The 21261-nt window shown below is 40.8% G+C and overlaps 1 protein-coding gene across 6 annotated transcripts in view; it reads left to right on the forward strand.

Moving 5' to 3' along the window:
- FRAS1 (Fraser extracellular matrix complex subunit 1) overlaps positions 1 to 21261 on the forward strand; it is a 448933-nt gene that overhangs the window by 266953 nt on the left and 160719 nt on the right. For all 6 annotated transcript variants that reach the window (XR_014023287.1, XM_081304117.1, XM_081304120.1 and 3 more), the window contains exons 21-22: positions 18830 to 18982; positions 19187 to 19333. Coding sequence is in view for 5 of the 6 variants with exons in the window: in XM_081304117.1 (XP_081160243.1) it covers positions 18830 to 18982; positions 19187 to 19333 (300 nt within the window). In the remaining variant the exon portion in view is untranslated. The remainder of the gene's footprint in view (positions 1 to 18829; positions 18983 to 19186; positions 19334 to 21261) is intronic.

Raw genomic sequence — 21261 nt, forward strand, 5'->3', positions numbered from 1 at the left:
TCAGGAAATCTTGAGTCTCTACTAATGGTCAGATGTTTGGAATACTGCGGAGAAAGTGAAGAAGACAATGAGCCTGTCACCAAAGACTTTATACAGATGAATATAATGATAATGGGTCTGGTACACGTTTTTACCCTCTTCTTTAAATTATAGGTGAAATTTGAAGAGTTCTGCCTTTAGCAGCTGCGGTGCTACTGGGCAGATGGTAAAGGCTAGGAAGCTGGGACCTGGTAGAATGGGTGCTGGAGGGCTTGTCCTTGGGCAGGACGGACTCATGGCCAGTTGTCTAGGTCACAGTGTCCAGCAGGCACATTCAGTCTGGATATCACAGTCTGGTGGTGGGCAGAGGGAAGCGAGTCAGTGGCAGTGTAGCTGGTGGCACCATGGTCCTGGGTGATCCATTCCTTTCTGTACAAGATCTTCATGCTAGACTTGGGGATTAAGTTCTGAACCCTAAGAAGACTCAAAACTGTCAAGTTGTAGGAGTGTAGCTGAAAAGCCCAGTCACAGAGACTGGGAACAATTTAGAGGCAATGAAAAGTAGAATCTCCAAGTCCAGGCTTAAGACTTATCAGAAACCCTACCAGCTTCAGGATCTGAGTCTCCTTGCTCATGCTGCTCATTGTAGTCAGGTCTGTCTTAGGAAGTTGACAAAGGGAAGACATTGGTGTCTGCCTCCCAAAGGAGAATCTGATGATAGCAGGGGTTGACTGTTATTATCATTTGTAAGCTTGAATTTAGCTACTGAGTCTTATTTTAGGATATACAGGAGGAGCTATTATGAGAACCAAGAAGACCCTGATACGGTGTGTCAGTCAGCTTTGTGTTACTACAGTGAAATACCTGAGGCAGCCAACTTATAAATAGAAAAGGTTTATTTATTTTCAAGTTTTGAAGGTTGGAGGTCATGGCATTAGCTTCACTTCCATTCTGGTGAAGGCCCTTCTCTCAGCTGCATCACATCATGGTGAAGTCATGTGTGTACGTTAGAGCTTATATTATTAAATAGGAAGTCAGAGGGAACAAACTTCTACTACTTCCCAGTAGCACCACCCTGGGGACCAAGGCTTCCATCACAAAGGGTCTTTGGGGGATCCAAACCATATTAAAATCATAGCACATGGTTAAAACACATTAGTAGTTAAGTATTGAGGACCCACCAAGCCACAAGTTACTTAGTTGCTGTGTGAGGGAGCACAGAGACCCTTCAGCCTTCTTCAGGAGATGAACTAAAGACTCAGAAAATGAATCGTATAAAGAAATGTATGTTCAGTAACATTTATAGGCAGTAAAGGCTGTAGGAGTTCAATAGAAAGATATGCAACAAGACATGGAAGGCATCACACAGGAGAAGAAGAGCAAGGATTCAGTTAGAGGGAGGTCAGGTGGGCTTTTTGATTCCTCCAGGAGAGACGCCTAGAAGCTAAAGCCCAGAAGGATGTTCATGGCCAGTGAGTCATCCAACCAGAGTGAAGAACATGATTGGCATTAAAGCATATTAAATGAAAGTGTTGGAAAATTTAAATTGGAACCAGAATATTAAAAAATCCAGAGTTTTGGGCAAAATAGTGTGGACTGATTATAGGTGATAGGGTTATGAGAGTTTTGCAGAAAACTGTTCCTTGACTAAAGGAGTGTTATGGGCAAGAAATCTGCAAGCTGTGTGAAAGATGGACAAGGAAAGATCCGCATCAGGGAGAAGAATGAGAAGGTAGTACCAAAGCTACATCCTTAATGATGGCTTATTCTACTTCCAATCTATTTTCATGTGGACCCTAAAAATTTTATACTGGGACATATTTTATAAATAAATGTTTATATAAGGATATTGGAAAATTTTAATTTTTAATGAGCTCTGTTCCTGCCAATGTCCAGAACACTCTTTGATAGTAAATTAGGTGGTTAGGAAATGCATTAATTTTTTAAGGCTAATATGGGACCTTTAGAATCATGGGACTGAGTTAAATGATTCTGTGAGTCCCTAGTCTTAGAAGATCAGGTCCCATTAATGTGAGCAGGAAAGGCAAAGACTGGCTGTCAAGGGAATTAAGTGTACTAAAAAATGTTTTAAAATAAGATAGCCATCGTCTGGTGCTTGGGAATCATTTATTCGGTGAAGACTGGTGGAATAGTATTTGTTATAGAGAAGTTTGAGTAGTAATTTCAATTGTTACTTTTAGAGAAATGCATTGAGCCCAAGGCTTGTTCTTTTACTAAATATATGCCTTTTCTAAACACTTCTCACTCATCTGTAGCATTGTAACATATTCATCCTTTTACCAATTCATTGAGCATTTATTAAACATAAGTGCCATGGCAGGCTGAGCTCTGTGCTAGGCTCTGGGGGTACAAAGATGGAACTTGAATTCAAGAAACTTAGTTTAGTGACAGAAGGAATATTAGTCTTCTAGGATTGATATAACAAAACACCAGAGGCCGGGTGTCTTAAGAGAACGATCTGTGGAAGATGGTTTGGATGAGGGCGGAAAGACCTTAGGAGGTAGTTGCAGGAATCCACATGAGAGATGAAGACATTTATTGAGAAAATTGATGAGGGGATGGAAAAAAGAAATCCTGGCTTTTCTAGACCAGACGTCCAAGATCAACAGCCAGCAGGGTTGGCTTCTCCTGAGGCCTCTCTCCTTAGTTTGCAAATGGTTGTTCTCTTGTTGCCTCCTCACATGGTCTCCCCGCTGGCTTCTTTTATTATAAGATTGAATTAGAATCAGACTCTGAGGCTTATTTTAACTTAATTATCTCTTTGGTGGTCCTATATCCAGCCGTGATGACATTCAAAGGTTCTGAGGTTTAGGACTTCAACACACAGATTTGTGGAGGACACAGTGCCCATAAGAGAGGAGGGTATTGATTAGTATGATGTTGCTGTGGTACTCTATTTACGGTACAGGATCCTTGATAAATCTGTAAGACAGGACCCCAACCCAGACTAGAATGTCTGTATAAGGGGGTGTGAAGGCTTTCTGGAGCATGTCACAACTGATAGGATTTTGAAAGGTAAGAATTAGAGGAGCATGAAGTTTTGAAGAATAGAGCAATCCAGCAATTCCAAAGAAGATACCTACTTAGTCATCCATGAAGACTTAAGTAGAATGTCAGTCCTGGGTGTGGGAAACATGGGACTTGAAGTGGAGGGAAGCAGGGCAGAGCAGAAAGGCTCTACTCAGTTTAAGAACATGCTCTGTTATCCAGGCAGTGGTGAGATTATCTCTCAAAGGCTTTAAGCAGGAAGTATCATGGTGCAAGTGAAAGATCTGTGGAAGACGTCTTGGGAGATGAGACTAGGACAGAACCACCATTGGGAAGTAGTTGCGGAATCCACATGAGAGATGAAGCTCTTCATTGAATGAGCTGCTGAGGAAATGAAGGGAGGGAGTCCTGCCTTCGTTGGCTGTGACTTTAGGTTAATCTGTACATGTTTGCTGCTTTGTGGGCAGAAATAACCAAGAGTGGCAATTTCTTTTAGACCTGATGATAATGGAAGAGGGTTCTTTATAGATGGTTCCCAGGTTTCAGGTCATAGAAATTCAAGGGATGGGAATAGATAGATGTACCACAGGTAGGAATAGGTGTAACACAGAGTGAGGAAGACTGTGTGTTTGAATTTAGACAAGTTGAACTTGGGGTGACAGTTGGACTTCCTGGGGCAGCTGTTCAGGAGCAGACTGAAGGGACAAGTGAATCGGTTTCTTCTTGCAGCCACCAGGAATTTGTCTCCTATCTTAAGTTTACCTTGAACCTTTCTCCTGGAATTCTGTTTTTTAAACTGAAGTGTTGCCTTATTTGGGTTGTAGTTAACCTGGTGGAATGTTTAGATGAGTTTTATCTAAACTCAGGAAGGTGTCAGGAGGAGCTATGTGATGACAGAATGGGGGGTCATCCACCCTGGGCCGTGTCATTAGTGGAGCGTCCTTCAGCATCCTTGAGAAGTCCTAGCTCATTGGAGGGTCTCTCTGCTCTATGGTGAGCCTTACAGGGTGGTGGGATTTACCTGCGGGACTTATTCAACTATCTGAGCTGTACCCCAGATCATCATTGGAGACCTCTTAATCACACTTAGCTGTTTAAAAAAGAAAATTACATCTAATCTATCACACAGACAAGAGTAAACACATCCTGGGAACAGGTCCAATAACCTCAATGTGTTCTCACATATGGAGATGTCATATGTTTGGGATTTTTTTCCTCTAAGTCTATCAAAGAAAATATATGGTTAGTGAGATTTAGGCCTGGGCTGAGGGTTTTCAACAAAGATAAATGAACTGGGGTGAGAGGCAGGAGTGCATAACATTGAGATAGACATGGTTAAGTGCTATGGAGAGCCAGGGATTTTCTTCATAGATTTTTTTTTCTCCCACATCTCAACATTATCAAAAATTTCCAAAGCCTGGGGTGCTTTATCCATTTATCATTTGTAGCTAAAAGCTTTCTCCTGTTCATAGAAGTGGGTGAAATTAGAAAGAAAACACAGATAAAAACCTGAGGGGGAAATGTCAAATGCAGATGCATTAAAAAAAATAATAATATCTTGGGCTCTCTGGATGCCTAATGGGATGGCTATACATTTTAGTTCTTTGGGGAAAAAGTAATAATTCTGAGAGAACAATATTGCAGAGGGGAAGACTGGAAAAATTAAAATCACTGATTTGTTAGAATGGGGGAATTCTGAGGGATTAAAAGTGATTTTGTTTCAGCGGGAATTTTTTCATGTTTCACCATCCATATGGGATTATAAGCAAAAGAAAACAAGTTTCAGTAAAGAAATATGACTTTGATGGTATTTCATCTTATGTTCCCTGGAATTCAGGGTCTAAGCAACAGTTATAGGTGTTCCATACAACAAAGACTCTTGGGAAAAAAATAAGTTCTCATATTTATTTGATCAGGCATTTTGGTTAATTAAAGTTAATAGACTTTCATTATTCCAGTATTTCTTAGAACTTTATAATTGCATGTGTTCATTGTGAATTGATAAGATATGATGGCCTGGACATCATTTCCCCAATATTCCATTAAAAACCCTCTCCTGGGCTGGGGATGTGGCTCAAGCGGTAGCGCACTCGCCTGGCATGAGTGTGGCCCGGGTTCGATCCTCAGCACCACATACAAACAAAGATGTTGTGTCTGCCAAAAACTAAAAAAAAAATAAATATTAAAATTCTCTCTCTCTCTCTCTCTCTCTCTCTCTTTAAAAAAAAACCAAAACCCTCTCCTACTTTTTTTGTAGCCTTTCACGGGGCTAAACAATGGCTTACAGAATGATCTTTGGAAAAACCCCTGGACTAACCGGTGTTAGTGTTTTGAATTATATTTGGTACTAAAGATAAAATGAGATTAATATCCTGTATGCCATAGGCCCCCTTTCCCCTCCTTCCCTCTCTCCTCTTTTTCCCCTCACTCCCTCCTTCCTTTCTGTGTGGACTGGCAGAGGGGTCACCCAAAGAGATGCACATTGTCTACCCTTTTGCTTCCTGAGGAACATGACTGTCAACATTTTTCTTCCAAACCAATTTAAAAAAAAAAAAAAAAACAAACCACTTTTGAGTTCTTTCCATGATTTTCTCCATTTATTGTCATAATTTTTAAAAGAAGGGTCCTAAAATTTTTTGGTGAAAAAGTAGAAGTGCACAGATTAAAAGAGCAACAGATATTCATTTTGAATAAGCTGATAACAACTGCCACACTGAGTAATGTGGCAGGGTGGGGGCAGGGTGCAGTTCAAGTTGAACACAGTTGAGAATCTGGGAAGGAGCCCTGGGTGAGCCAATGAGAGCCAGATCTGTTCTGTAGCAGCTTCTACCATGTGGGGAGATGGGTTGGCCTTGCAGTTGCAAATGAAAAGGAAAGAAAAAGGCACGAACCTTAAACATGTAGTGGTAATTGCTTTCTTTTGATTATCAAAATCCATCCCTCAGAGATTTCTTCCCTTCTAGACCACCCTTTCCTTGGCATCTCCCATGTCTAATTCCTGGTATGCTACTGGTTTCTACCAGTTACCTGGCACTCGGTATTGGATCTAATAATAGGTGATGGTTGTGGGGACTTAGTATGTAAAGTGTTGTGCTGATTGTTCCAAATGTATTTTGCCAATGAACAGTCACAGTGATCCTCTAAGGTGGCTACTAATCCTTTAACTGCTTTACATTAAAGAAACTGAAATGCAGAGAGTTAAATAATTGGCTCAAAATTACTGAAGTTGCAATTGATATAACCAAGAGTTGAACCTAGAGAGTGAATCCAGAATGCACATACTTAATCACTTGTGGTACTCCATGATGTTATAGAACAACTGAGAACACACAATAGGAGCTCAGGAATTATTTTTTGATTAGTGGATTGACAGGTCTGGTATGACGAATAAGGAGAAGTGCTATCAAGAAAAGTTGCAAGAACTTGCTAGTCTCTTGAATGACACATACACTATCATGTTCCTGTGTTCTTGTAGTATATTATCCTTATTAAATGATCAACTTTAAAGAAAAATTTTAACACATACTAAAGTTTGATAAGTTATATCATTCCACATTTATTTTAATGTTTTAAAGGAGTGTATAACTGCAGTTTTATAGTTGTAGTCAACAACTATGTAATTCTTTGTTCTTTTTCTCTTAACTATCACATTAATTTGCATGTTAATATGTGCAACATAATATGTGTTGAAAATATTGGAAGTATCCACATAATTCTCATTTTTTATGGCTAAGTACTGTTCAGTTATGTTTATGTGACTTAATTTAATTGACCATTTTATCTGGTTGATAATGAGTAAGAGATGATTTTTTTTGCTTGGTCCAGGAATAGGTCAAACATGACTTCCAATACTATAGCTTAGTTTTCCATGTTATTGTTAATAGTAAGAATGGTGTGTGGATTTATACTTTTCAAAGCATTTGCTTAACTTCTTACTCATTTGACTATCCCAAGAAAGCTTCTTGCAGAATTGGGAATACTAGATAATTCCCATTTTGTTGACTGGAGAATTAAAAGCTCAGTGCAGTGCCTAACTAGCACACAAGTGGTGTTTGAGAATTGTCAGGTAGAACAAATGATTCAAATAAGGTGTCCCAATGTCTCATCTAGTCCCTTTCTAATGCATAGTAATTGGATCCAGGACCTCTTTCTTCTCAGTGCAAATCATATTTTGGTTCTTATCTCCTCTTTTTCCTCTTCATGCCATTCCTATTCTTCTATCTCTATATTTTTTCAATTTTCTTGTGCTTTCTATTTTTTAAACACTTGTTTCTTTATTTTCCTTATCTTCTTTTTGGTAATGCACTTTCTTATTTCTCATCATGTCACCGTATCTCCTATTGCTTGAACTATGAATTGCATACCCAATCTCTCTCCAAAATTTTTAATGATTTTCTCTTCCTGTCTCGATTTGTGTTTTATTTAAGTGATCACACTGTCTACTGAGGGATGATTGAAGATTTCCAGGCATTTCTTTTCTTTGAGTTTTTCCTTTCAGAAAACAAAAACAAAAACATGATCCATGCTTAAATTGAGGCCTTTCTGTATTTAAAAAAAGGAAAAAAAAAAAAGAATCACAACAACAACAGGTATTTTCTCCTTCATGTGACTTTTGCTAAACATACCTTATCCAGCTGTAGTAATCACAGAAAGCTTACTTACAAGCTCTGCATCCACAAGGCTCCCAGTGAAGTCAGGGTCACTCATGTCTTTGTGGGAACGGTGAGCCAGACCCAGATTTCAGGGAATGTTTTTGCAGGTCTGTGTTAATGGAACACAGATGGATTTAAACATAGCTTATCCTCTTCAGTACCAAAGGCAACATAACTCTAAGGCTACACTAACTTACTTTCCTTACACTCATGTAAATCTCTATGGTTTACTTGTAGTGGACAAAAAACAGTGACTTAGTTGCAAGCATGATTGTTATGGTGTGATATGAGGCGCCCCCCCACACACCAACTCCTATGTTAATACAGGAATATTCAGAGGTGAAATGATTGGATTGTGAGCATTGTAACCTTATCAGTTCATCCTAGTTTGAATGGGCTCACTGGGCAATAACTGTAGGCAGATAAAGTGTAGCTGGAGTAGGTGGGTCACTCATGGGGCAATTCCCTGGAAGGGCTCATCTTCTCTGCAGCCACTTCCCCTGTCTCTCTGCTTCCTGGTTGCCTGAGATTCCCTCTTTCATGACCTTCCACCATGATGTTCTGCCTCCCTTTGGCCCAGAGCAATGGAGTGGATTTAGACCTTAGACTAAATCTCTCTGAAACTGTGAGCTCAAAGTAGACTTTTCCTCCTCTAAATTATTTTTGTCAGGTATTTTGGCCACACTGTTGAAAAGCTGACCCACACAATAATTATCAGTATTAATGTTGGTTCTGATGGAGCCCAGTACAGATAGAGAATAATAAATGTTTATTGAACACTTACTGTGTGCCATCTGTATACATACATTATCTCATATACTCCTTGTTGCAACCCCAGGAGATCAGTCTTATAGCATCTCCATTTACAACACAGAGACTGGGGTTAATGATATTAACCCATCTGCCCCAGCTTGTAGCCAGTAAGCAGTAGAGCTGGGATTTATACCTAAACAGTGCTTCTTTAAAGGCACCCATGTGACTGCTGTGTCCTTGGCCTCAGTTTCCATCAGGCTGTCTCTGCTTCTTGGTCATTTTATTTACTCTTTCTGACGCTTTGTGGTCTTGCCCACCATGACCTTCCCATGCACTCCCCACACTCCCTTTATTTTCAGTCTAGAAGTCTGATTTCTCGTTTTGTTTTGCTTCAAGGAATAACATCCTATGATAAAGCAAACAAACCTCACCTTTTCTTCTCCACCCACTTTTCTTAAATCAGCACAATTCAAAACTGTTTAGCTACAGCTGCTTCCTAACTACCCCTTTTCCATATTCAAATCACTGCCATATTTTGCAGATGCTACCTATGCAATAGCTGTTGGATATATTACCTTTTCTCTGTTTCTACTGCAAAACTCCAAGCTCATCTTTCCCAGAAAGTACCCTCAATTTTTTTCCCCAAAAAGCTCTTCTCTATTAAAAGTCTCTGGCTTCTTCCCAAGATGAGGGGTAACTCTTCTTGAATATTGGCTTTGATTTATAAAACACTTTTTAATGCTCAAAACTTTTTGATGGCTTCCCATTGCCTACCAAATGAATTGTAAATTCCTCACCCTGCTTTCCAAGGCCTCTGGTCTCCCTTGGCCCTAAGTGAGTGTCCAGAGCTCCAGGCATGCTAATTCTCTTCCTCACTCCACACTACCCCCCTCCTCTGTACCCTGTGCTAAGAATGTCCTTAGTTAGCATCATTTGCATTTATCAAAAAAGCATCAAAGTTTAAGGCCCTCTTCCTCCTTTTGGATAAATGCTCTTTGGACCTTCTTTGATACAGCATTTTGTGCGTGGCTTTCTTGTCATTCCTCCATGAACCTGTTAAGGGAAGGTTCTGAGTGTGACTCAATGTACGGTCTTCCATAGTATCATCTGTAGTGCCTCCTACCCAGCTGACTTGCCATAAGTGTTAATAAAGTGAACCATTTTCTATTTTGAAGCTAAGACAAGTAAAACAGAGATGGGATACAAGGTGTCAAGATCCACAAGCAGGTGTGTGCTCATGGCCCCTCGTTGGTGGTGTGATCTGGCACCAAAACTGAGAGCTTTGCGTTTATATTTGACACTGCTGCTTGCCACCTTCTTCAAATGGTCTGTGTTCTCGGCTCCTACTGCAGCCTTCCCAACACATTGGTGAGTTTGTGCATACTGGATAGAAATCGATGTCCTTTCACATGAAGGTCAGTCTGTTGTGGTGCTTTTTGTTTGGTTGGTTTGCTAAGAGTAAAGCAATGGCCGTAGGCACTGAAAGAAGGAAGTTTTGTTTGCTTATGTGGCTGGTTGGTTTTGTTTTGTTTGTTTTATGGTTTTTGCACTAATTCAGAGTCTCTAAGAAAAAGAACACATGCTTTCTAAGAGCTTACGGGTGAGCTGAGCCTAGAGTAATGATGAAAAGGAAAGAGATTCCTCTTTCTCGTCTGCCATCCACTTGTTATTTTTGGATCATTTCTGTACTTAACTCACAAGTTGAATCCCATCGATTTTAAAGGAGGCATCAGAATCCAAATTCTACATCTTATAAAGGGCCTGAGTTTCAGTATGAAATTGTTTCCTTTTTACCTCATGAAGAACAGCTACAAGTGCTGATTATTTTAACCACTTCCAAATGCACTGAATGTAGTTGCATCAGGAACCTAATCGACTGACAGGACATTACTAAAAATCTCACTGTGTGTCTAAATTTATCTTTATAGGTCATTATTTATCAGCTAAGGAGTCACTGCTCCATAAAACTCAAATCCAAAGCTATTGCTTCAACAGTACACATTTACTTTAATATCTTCAAGCTTTTTTTACTTTGCTCCAAAGACCTTTCACTGCTGTGTGCTTCCATCCATCATGATTGTGGGTAATCCTCACTGATCCTTGAAGCAGAGCCTTTGTGATTTGAAGAAAGCATCACACAGCGATGACCACATGCAATTTCCTCACAACTACAGGGTGACATATTACGGGATGTTGCAGCTGCTGAGTCAAAATATTAATTTTTTATCTGTTGATATTTTTAGCATGTCTGCATGCTGTGCAGATTTACAAAACAAATAGAACCTTCTGATGCTTAAAACAAGAACTGTATTTATTTTATCTGGAGCTAGTACTTCATTTCCAGGCTTCCTTGTAACGTGTTCATTAATTTGCTTGTTTAGAGTATGAATTCACTGCATTTACTAACAAGGAGGCACATTCTTAAACAATTGGAATTCCACCACCCCACACACATACTACACAAATGCTTATTAGACATCAGTAACTTGAAACAGGCTAAACAGAAAGGTACTCTGTGTCTCTCTTCTTTCCTTATCACCCTTAATGAGTCATATGTAAAGACTCACCATTGTAATTGCAATAGTGACAAGAAAGAATTTACTTACTGAGTGGCACTGGGAGGAAATCTGAGATGACCTCCAGAATTGGCACTTTCTTCAGCAATTAATGGATGCACACTCACCATTTAGACATATTAGAGGCCAACCTCCTATTTTTTTTTTTTTTTTTTTTTTTTACAGACAGGAAGATCAGATGTAAATGCCTCACTGCACAGATGGGGATTTTAGGATGGGACACTAATCCTTGCAGAAGCTGCTAGATTGGTGGGTTGGAAACTCACTTCCCCTATTTTAGTAACTGCAATCCTGGTAAAGATTAAGCAGCAATGGTATAAACTTTCTGTAGTGTGTCCTGGGAAATTGTTTCAAATAATCACCTTTGGGCAGGAACAAGAGTGGAGTAGACAGGGGATTCATTCTGGGGTTTGTTGGCCTCTCTGAAGATACTGCCCTTTTAAGGACACAATTTCTGAACAAGGATCTGAATTAGGTTACCACCTACCAAGAATAATTCAGGGGTTGCCTCCAAATCAGCTTAGTTCTAAGAAAGTGTGTCCACAGTGTAAAGTGACTGGTGTCAAACATCACTGGCACCATGTCACCTCCCGCAGTGCCTTGAGTCAGGACTCCTACCATCTCTTAATTGCATTTAGACTGTATAATTAATACATTTGGCTGGCCACTGGGATATTTCTCTCTTCATCATCTCAAATTGTAACTGACAACACACTTGAAAATTGTCACACACACAGTCAGGTAGCACCTTTTTCCTCCTGGCTGGAAGTGGATAGAAACCAGTCAGTATCACCCACATTGACCTTTTCATGGGACTCCAAATTCTCCCCAGTTCCTTAGTATTTATTCCGATATTGTTTTCCTTTTACTTGACAATTATGTAAGTGCTACCTACTAGGTACTACTGATTTGGCCACATTCTACTTTGTTTTCCTTTTTTAAAGAGTTTTGGGAACTGACATGAAGATAACCTGAGGTGTGCTTTTCTTCCTTCCCAAGGTTCTCCTTGAGACCCGCACTCCCCTCCACAGTGGTGTTCATGTACTTGTGTTATATTAGTATTCTTCACCTGCCTAGTCAAGCATAAACCCCTTAAGAACAGTTCAGCTGTGGGATATTAATTGCCAAGGAGGGGCTTCTGCAGATGGAACAGAGGGAAAGGGGGGAGTAAACAGTACGGACCCTAATCCCATCTCCCCACAAACGTTTCATGTTGACAGCAGCTGAATGTCAGAGTTTTTCTGGATTGTTGGTTTTCTGCTGTGGTTTTATGTCTTCTCTCATTTATACGATTTCTCATTTAAATCTGTAAGAAAAACACAGAAACCTCAGCAGATGGATACAAAACACAAATTTCTAACTGCCTTTAGGATATATTCCAAACTTCTTTTCTTGACTTATTGTGGTCTTCCAAACCTGACCCAGCCAGGACCTCAGTGGTTCCTTTTATATTCTTTAAGATCCTGCCATATATGAATTTTTTCTCCCTTCCTTGAAGACTTCCCATTCTTTGGGATTTTCCCAGGTCTTGAAGGCATCCCATGTCACTGGATTTTCATCGAAGATTTCCCTCTTTTTGGAACCCTTTCCAAAACCTCTCAACCTTACCTGGTTGCTCTTGCAGAGAACCCACACTCCTGGCTTCCCCTGGGAGGTCTTCCCTGTTTCCTGGACTGAGTTTGTTCCTCTCTTATATACTTCCATGTCATCCTGTCCTCACCCTATAGCATTCCATAGTAATAGCCAAGCTACTTCTATACCTCCATGTTTACCCTGTGTTCTCTTATTGCTGAACCTGCTGTGCCACATCTCCATCCCTGGTGGCACAGACATAATTTGACTTTTTTTTTTTTTGGCATTGCCAGGGATTGAACCCAGGGCTTTGCACATGTTAGGGAATTATTCTACCACTGAGCTACACTCAAGCCCATGAACGTAAGTTGGAGAGAGCTCTCTTTAAGGAAAGAAGCACAGCCCAAGTCCATCTGAACACTGGATCAATATTCCACTGGGCTGTCTCTAAACCTATTCTGTGGGAGAGGAGACAGGGCAAAAATGAATGGTCTCCCTGCTCCTTTTTTCTCTCCATCTGGAAAACCTTTTGTAGGCTGGGATAGGGAGATGAATAATATAGGGCTGATATGATAGGGGACCTGGCTCTGTTAGTTCTCCAGTACACATTTGGGTTTCCTTTCTTCTTTCCTTCCTTCTTTCTTTCCTTCCACCCCTTCCCTCCCCCCCTTTTCCTTCCTTTCTTCCTTCTTTCTTTCTTTCTCCCCTTCTTTCTTTACCTGTGTCCTGGGCTCTACAAATTTTTTTGTTTTGTCTTTTTGTTTGTTTTTAGATGGTGCTGGGGATTGAACCCAGGCCTCGCATAGGCCAGGCAAGTGTTTTACCATTGAGTGATGACCCTTGCCAAAAATCAGGTATCTCTGTAGGTCTGATTTTGATGACTTTCTCTAGGAGCACATGATGATACCACATTCCTGGTTCAATGCAGGAAAGTCACAGTGGGTGAGGAAGAAATCACTGATATTGATATTTCAGATTATTATTGGACATACCTATTAACTACTCAATTACAATGATGTCTGCAGGGTCATTTCTCCCCCTCCCACCATCCTGAATACCCTGTAAGTAAAGTAGTAATCTCAATATCGTAGTTTGAAAGAAAAAGATTTTTTAAATGCTCATCCTCACTTAAAAAAACACACAAATAAAAACAACATAACACCAATTATCACCAACCAAATTAGTCAAGATTGGTTTTACTATTTTATTTTTTGGTTCTGTTGAAGGTATGATGAAACAGTCTCATGAATGGTTCTGGGAAATATAAATTGATACAAACTTTCTGGAAAGAATTTTTTGACACATATTAAGAATTTTGTCTTGTTTTTCATTCCCATGGTGGTTAAAAGTATATACACCAGAGTTGGTCTGGATGTGACATATGAGCAAGGGACTTTTAAACTCCCAGAGCCTCAGTTTCTCATTTATAAAGTAGGGATAATGAGATTGTCTACTTCATCTCTTCAGATGAGATTATGCACTTATAGTAATTAGTAGAGTGCTTAATATGTATTCAGAACTCAGTAAATGTAAATAAACTATAATGATACTGTGAATTACACTATTTCAACATTGTCCTTTAGGAAATAATGTGGAGTGCAGACAAAGATTTATGCACAAAGATTTTACCATAGACTTAATTAGAAATTGAAGACAAATTGGAAGTAAATGTTCAAACTATAAGGAAAAATAAAAGCATTTTTGGTTGTTTCCTTGATGCTGGAATATCAAGTAGGTCCTGTTTACAAAGAGTCTCTAAAGATAGGTAGAAATGCTAGTGAGTATATTGAGTATATAAAAATGGGTATTGAGTATATAAAAAAAGAGCTACATGCTCACATTTAATATAATCTCACCAGTGTGAAAATCTGTATATGTAAAATATGTAGAGAAAAAACTAAAAGAAAAAATGCCAATGTTAGTAGTTACTGGCTCTGAAAGGCATTCCTAGGGTGATTTTCATGCTTATTTATAATGTGTAAAGATTTTTTTCTATTTTCTTCCATGGACTACTTTACAGTCAGAAAAATACTAACCCAAGATCCCTGTTTGAACTCTGCTCAGTTTTCCTCTGTAGATCACAGTGGCCCAGGCTGGAGCCAGAATCCTGCTCGCAGGTGGTACCCAAGGGACTGGCCACTTGTAGCCTGTCGTGCCTGAGTTCTGGAGTTGCCCCAGGGAACGGTACTTTTCTGGTTGTAAGTCAGAACTCTGGTATTAATCCTCGAGCTCTTGTTGCTCTGATTTCTGGCTTCTTTCCCTGTGAGTCATTACTCATTTTGAGATCTCCCAAGGAATTCTTTCCAACAAAGAGATTTTGACTTCGAGCCTCTGAAGACAAAGGTATTTTCTAGGTTTTAGGAATTTATTGTTCCTTTTGGCTTGGTTTAATAAAAATCAGTCAACCAGCCTTTGGAACAGGATTCCAAAGCATATTTATTTAAGTGGTCTTCCATGGAGGGCTTGTGTATGACAGGATTAGGAAGGGAGGTTTGCGTGAGTGGATGAATGCAGTACCCACTCAGGTTGTTGCTTCGGAGTGAATTTATTTAGAAGATCTGGTGTTCAGTATGACTTTTTAAATCACAGAATGCCTACAGATAGCGAACAAAAAGAGAGGGTTCAACTTTCCAAACTCAAGTAGTTATAATCTCCCATGTAAGCTGGAACTGTAAACTAACTTGGATTAATGTGACGATTTGGGCAGCTGCAGTTCATGGTTTTATATTTTCAGACATCATTTATTGATTTCTCCTTTGCCTCTGGGTACTCACTCTATCATGCAATGTGATATGTCAGGGGATTGATGGATGTCTTCTTATGACTCTTGTAACAGGGAGCCATAGAAGGAGGTGGAGGCCCCAAGTCGTTTCAGTCTCCACAGTTCTTAAGCTGTTTCTACTAGCTTCTGGAAGCTCTACACCTAAATCCAGGCATTTTTGGTTAAATACATCTGGAGACTCAGTTAGCATAGAAGTTGAGGGTTGTGAGAAATCCCTACATTCATCAGGCAGTCAGAGGCAGAGAAAGAGGACTCAGGGCTGGGGATGTGGCTCAAGCGGTAGCGAGCTCGCCTGGCATGCGTGCGGCCCGGGTTCGATCCTCAGCACCACATACCAACAAAGATGTTGTGTCCGCCAAGAACTAAAAAATAATAAATATTAAAAAATTCTCTCTCTCTCTCTCTCTCTCTCTCTCTCTCTCCTCTTTCACTCTTTCTTTAAAAAAAAAAAAAAAAAAGAGGACTCAGCGCAAGATGATCACCAGGGTAAAATGTGCTAGGAGAGGATACAGGGATTTTGCTGAGGAGGGCTGGAACTCTGGAGGCCAAAGGCAGGTAACAGTGAAGTGGGAGTTAGGAAGGCAGGAGACAGGGTATGCAGAGCAAAAAGTTCTGGGGCAGGAAGAAATGCAGAGCATGTTTGTTGAGGAAAAAGCAAGTAAGGGGGAGGAAAAGTGGAATAAAGTTGAAAAATTGGATCAAGAATGCAGATGCAGGGCTGGGTGTGGTGGCGCATGGCTGTAATCCCAATGGCTTGGGAGCCTGAGGCAGGAGGTTCACAAGTTCAAAGCCAGCCTCAGCAACTTAACAAGATCCTGTCTCAAAATAAAATGTTAAAAAGGGCTGACATTGTGCCTCAGTGGTTAAGTGCCCCTGGGTTCACACACAAAAAAATGTAGATGGAGGAATCCTGAGACATGGAAGAAAATGAAATAAAAAATGGGAAAAGATAGCTGTTAAGGTTGGAAGGAATGAATTGAAAGTGCTAATTGAGTGAAGTAGCTGGGAGAATGGGGAGGAGGACCCACCCGACTCTCGCTTCCTTCAGAAATAATTAATACACATCACACTCCTCATTTCAGCAGCTTCTAGAGAGCCCCAGGATCAGGCAGACCCATAAATACCTATTTATTATACCCACAAAACACTACAGAGATTTGCTTACTTTCTCTTCGAAATGTCCCCTTGGTGATTATTCTTTTTTTTTAATTTCTCTAATTGCACACTAGAGAGAGCTTCAGTTAGATGCAGCTAGTTGTTAGGCAGCGAAACACCTGCAGATCTTGTTGCTGCATGCCTGAGCCCAGAAAGCTCTGTTCATGCTTGTTTGAAGAGGACGAGGCCAAAGCTTTTCAAATAAAAAAGCCTTGACTCTGGTAGTGTTTTGGAGATTTCCATCCTAGCACTTCCCCACTCGCCCAGGTAATCATGAAACACTCTCACCTTCACTTCCCTCAGCAACTTTCCAGAGCTTTTGAACTTCCCCTTGCACACCTAGGATTGTGCTGCTGCTCTGGGAGGAAGACACAGAAGAACAGACAGCTTGGCATGTGTAGAAACTACGTACCAGGCAGGGGAAGAGCCCCCTTCTCACATGTCCCTGGATCCGGTCATTATTTCCTTTATAATTTACTGAAGAGCTATAATGAGGATTAATTTGGTTCTTACGATATCATGAATTGTTTCTGATATGGGCAAAAAAACTGCTTGTAATTTGAAACTCCCAAGGTTCAGCGAAAGGTCAGGGGCTGTTGGTTTGTGTGCTATTGAGAGTCCTTGTTTTTCAGGGGAACCCTTGGCTCAACTTCTGGGCTGGCTTTAAGGGTTTCTGGGGAAAGGGTTCTCCTGTGGACAAGTGGGCACTGGGATGGGGGCGAGAGCTGGAATTGTACAGAAAATGTGTCTAGATGGTTAGTAGTTGAGAAAGTGTCACCAAGAGTACAGGTAGAAGGCTGGTTTTCAACAGGGCTCAGGGCAGGTGATCTGTTTTACTGACATGGATTTTTTTTTTTTTTGGTGAAAATCTAGCTGAAAATCACAGTGTCTCTCTCCAAGGCCTTGAGGTGAAACAGGACCCTCTGGTATTGCCAGCTGGCCGTGCTATCGATAGGAACTGGGTTCAAAGGAGCTGTCTGTATCAATAACTAAGAAAATAGTGAAGAAATCACACAGCACAGGAACATAAGTTTCTCCGGTAGGATGGCTCGGTGACCTAAGGGTCAGCTCTAGCACTGGAAGGAGCAAGAGAGAGAGCAGGCACACCCGAAAACTTCTATTTATTGGGAAAAATACATTTGAGAAAGTTCCACCCAAATAAGGCAAGGGATTGGGTTTCGAAGGGTGGAGGGTGGAGTCTTGCTTGGTGATGTTTTGTGGTCAGCAGATTGACTGACGTCTTGGAAAGCCATACCCATCTCAGGTGTTGGGTAGAATCATAGGCAGAGTGAGAGGAAAGGCACACATATGTCGTATAGCTCCGTCAGGCAGTAATGTCAGGCCAGTCCCCTCATACGCTCAAATGCTCATAGCTCACACACACAGCCCATGGCTGGCTCGTGACACTCTGGGTCCTGGGTGGGCATTAGCAAGTGCAAGCTCTTTGCATCCTGCACGGGAAGGTGGGAAGGCTCTGTATCCTGAACTCTGACTTTTCTTTTCCTAAATCTTTATTCCTTTTTCATTTGGGCGCATAATTCAGAATTTGTGGGTTTTCTTCTGCCTTTGGGATGAAGGATGGTAAATGAGACTCAGAGGGTAATCACCACTTGAAAGCAGAGCAGAGGACATTTTCACCCACAATGAAAGCTGAGCACAATCGAGTTCTTTATTAGAGGATGACTATTATATGAGCGAGAACAAGAGAGTGCTGGCTGCACAAGATAATTTGTTTTATAGTTTTAATCACAGCTGGTCTGACAGAGAGGCTAAGAATCATGTATCAGGTCATAAAAGTGATTTTTTTTCAACTCCCAACCCTTCTTTATAACTTTATCTCTAGCTAAAGACTAAAAATTTCCAGTGACTCAGTCCATTATGTTCTACCTGCCTTGCCCCCATCCCAAAGGCTGAGACTGGTATGCTCTCTCTAGAAGACCAAGTGCAAGAGCCCACTATGACCAGGAGCACAGACTGGGGACATACTCAAGTGCATGCAGCCCTTAGGGGAGATGTTGAGCGTACCGAGCCTGCTGTTTCTGTTGGTCTGACAGTTCTGTCTACACCCCCAGCAAGTATCTGTCACATGTTCCCTGGTACTTGAAGGTCATTCAATTGGAAAGAGATGAAAACTCAGTTGCTGTGCTGGGCCTAGCCATTTGCTAAAAACCTTAAACACACAATTTGTACAGGTCCCAAGCTTCTGCTTTACTGACATACGCTGCCTTTGGGCTACTCTCCGGCTCTCTGTGCTGCAGTGCTGGTAATTGAAATCCCTCTGCCCTCCAGTGTAGTGATTAGGCTGTACTCATGAGTACCCCTGCCTTCTCTCTGTTCCCTGCCCTCTCCAGACTGCCATCCCCTGTGCCAGCACTGTGTAGCTGATCTCCAGGACACTGGGAGCGTCTGCCTGAGGTGCCAGAATGCCCGCTACCTGCTGCTAGGGGACCACTGTGTTCCTGACTGCCCTTCTGGATACTACACAGAGAGGGGAGCTTGTAAAAGTGAGTAAGTGCTGACTCAGGAGGTTCTCCTGGGGGCAGTTGCTGAGAGGGCTTGAGCTTCCTGAAGAAAAGAGGAGCATATGTGCATGGACTATGAGCCAGACCAGTGAATGTGCTCGAAGTGGGGGCCTTGTTATAACCAGCACTTGCAATGCTGCCTTGGAAGTCAGCCTGGCTTCATGGTTTCTGTTTGTTTCTCTGCAGAATGCCACTCCTCCTGCAGAACCTGCCAGGGCGGAGGACCTTTCTCTTGCTCCTCGTGCGACGCCAACCTCGTTCTGACCCACATGGGCACCTGCAGCACCACTTGCTTCCCTGGGCACCATCTGGATGACAACCATGCTTGCCAGCGTAGGTGTTTTAAATGAACCTTCTCCCCTCTCCTACCCTTCTGGGCCCATGAGAAGAAATTGTGAGGTTCATACTGCCATCTTCTCTCCTGGCAGCCTTCATTTTTCTAAAAGGAAAAAAGCTCATCTAAAAGGCAACATGGATACTCTTAGAAGACTATAACTCAGATTTTAGTCTCACTGAAAGCACTGTCCTCTCTGAGTATCAGCGACGTGATTTTAGGCAGGTTACTTCTCTTTTTCGGTTACCTCATTAGAAAAATAAAAATGCTAGTCTATCTCATCTTTATGGTTTCTCCCATAAATCCAGTTGTTTGATCCTGGGCAGAGAATGGAGCTCACTCTAATTCACAGTCAGTGGATTGAGCACGAGTCTAGATTTAATTTGTCTTCTACGTGTATTTATTGAATATTGACGATGTGTTACAAAACATTCCATTTCTGCCCAAATAATAGTTATTTTATCTTGCATAAGAGCTACTCATATGCATGTCTTCTATCCTAAATAAGTTAGAATATGATTAATTACTTTGATTCAAAGAGGACAAAGAACAAACTAAGAATAAATTAGGGAAAGGGCAAATCTGGATGGGGAAAAAAAGTAGGAAATCCTTCACAGATGAAGGAACATTTGTGATAGGCCAGGGCAGCTTACTTTATTTCAATCACTAAAGTGTCATTTTAAAAAATTGTTATACTTTTGAAAATGACAGTGAACAAATACAGTGGTGATATTTCAATTTCATGTTCTGGGAAGTACCATATTAAAGGCCGTGTAGACTAGTAGCTAGGAGAGCGGGCTCTGGAATCAGGAGACGAAAGTTCAAATCCTAAATGGCACTCGCCCACTCTGTGACAAGTCAGTTAATTGTAGTTCCTTAGTTTCTTTTTCTGTGAAAAGGGGATTTGAACAGTATCCACACTCCAATGTTGTTGCAGTTACCGCAGACCCCAGCAGGGAACCGGATCTATGCAGACTAACTATTGTTGTTACTGTTTGTCATGGTCGTCTTCACCATTATCAACACCATCTGGAATGAGGCAAATAATTTAATAAAGTTATTTATATGGATAGAGATAGAACGATAAATACCCATGTTAGTTTATTTAGATGCTTGCGTGTATTTGCATTTGAAATGAAGTTATGTATGAAACTCACACTTTTGCATCATCTGTTGAGATACCAGAGATAGAACTCTTTTTCAAACAATGAGAAGATTTCTTTACTTTTGAAACAAAAACTTTGCTTGTTATATATCAACCATCCGCTGGAATCTGTAGATTCTATAATGCAGGAGACAGGAATAAAATACTTGTGCTTTCTATCCAAGAGCAAGAGCATGTTGGTGGGGAAATGGTGACTTAGATTTATGAGGATCTTCCCAGCAACAGACTCACAGAAACAAAAGTTCGAGAGAAAAAATAGAATCCCTTGTATGAAGTATAGGTGACAAAAATGCATTGCATTAAAATATTTCTCTTTGGGGAAGTGTTTTCCTTGCTGCAGGGTGGCCGCTGCATAAACACATTTGCTTATGCTACCATGTAAATAGGATTTCATAGACTATTTCAGTTGAATTAAGAACCTCCTAACTTTAGTCCTTAAGTTTCACCCTTTCTAAGATCGGATCAAGTAAGCCCCAAATTGAGATATTTGAGTTTCTATTATGTAAAAAAAATTAAAAGTCAACAATGCTCCTTTGTAATCCTCCCCATTATAGACAATTATAGGCCCTGACAATTTTAGAAATTGTGTAGTAAAGGGCTTTTGAGGAAATGTAATCAGAATTGTGTGAGGCAGTGATAACTATACTATTAAAGAAAGTAAGGACTGGAGAGCTTTCTAGATTTCAGTTGCAGAAATCTTTAGAAAGTGTGCATTGTTAACTGAGCTCTAAAGTTTTAAGGGTGACTAGGTTGAGATAGAAA

The sequence above is a fragment of the Spermophilus citellus genome, assembly GCF_964194105.1.
Source record: "Spermophilus citellus genome assembly, chromosome: 8".
NCBI lineage: Eukaryota > Metazoa > Chordata > Mammalia > Rodentia > Sciuridae > Spermophilus > Spermophilus citellus.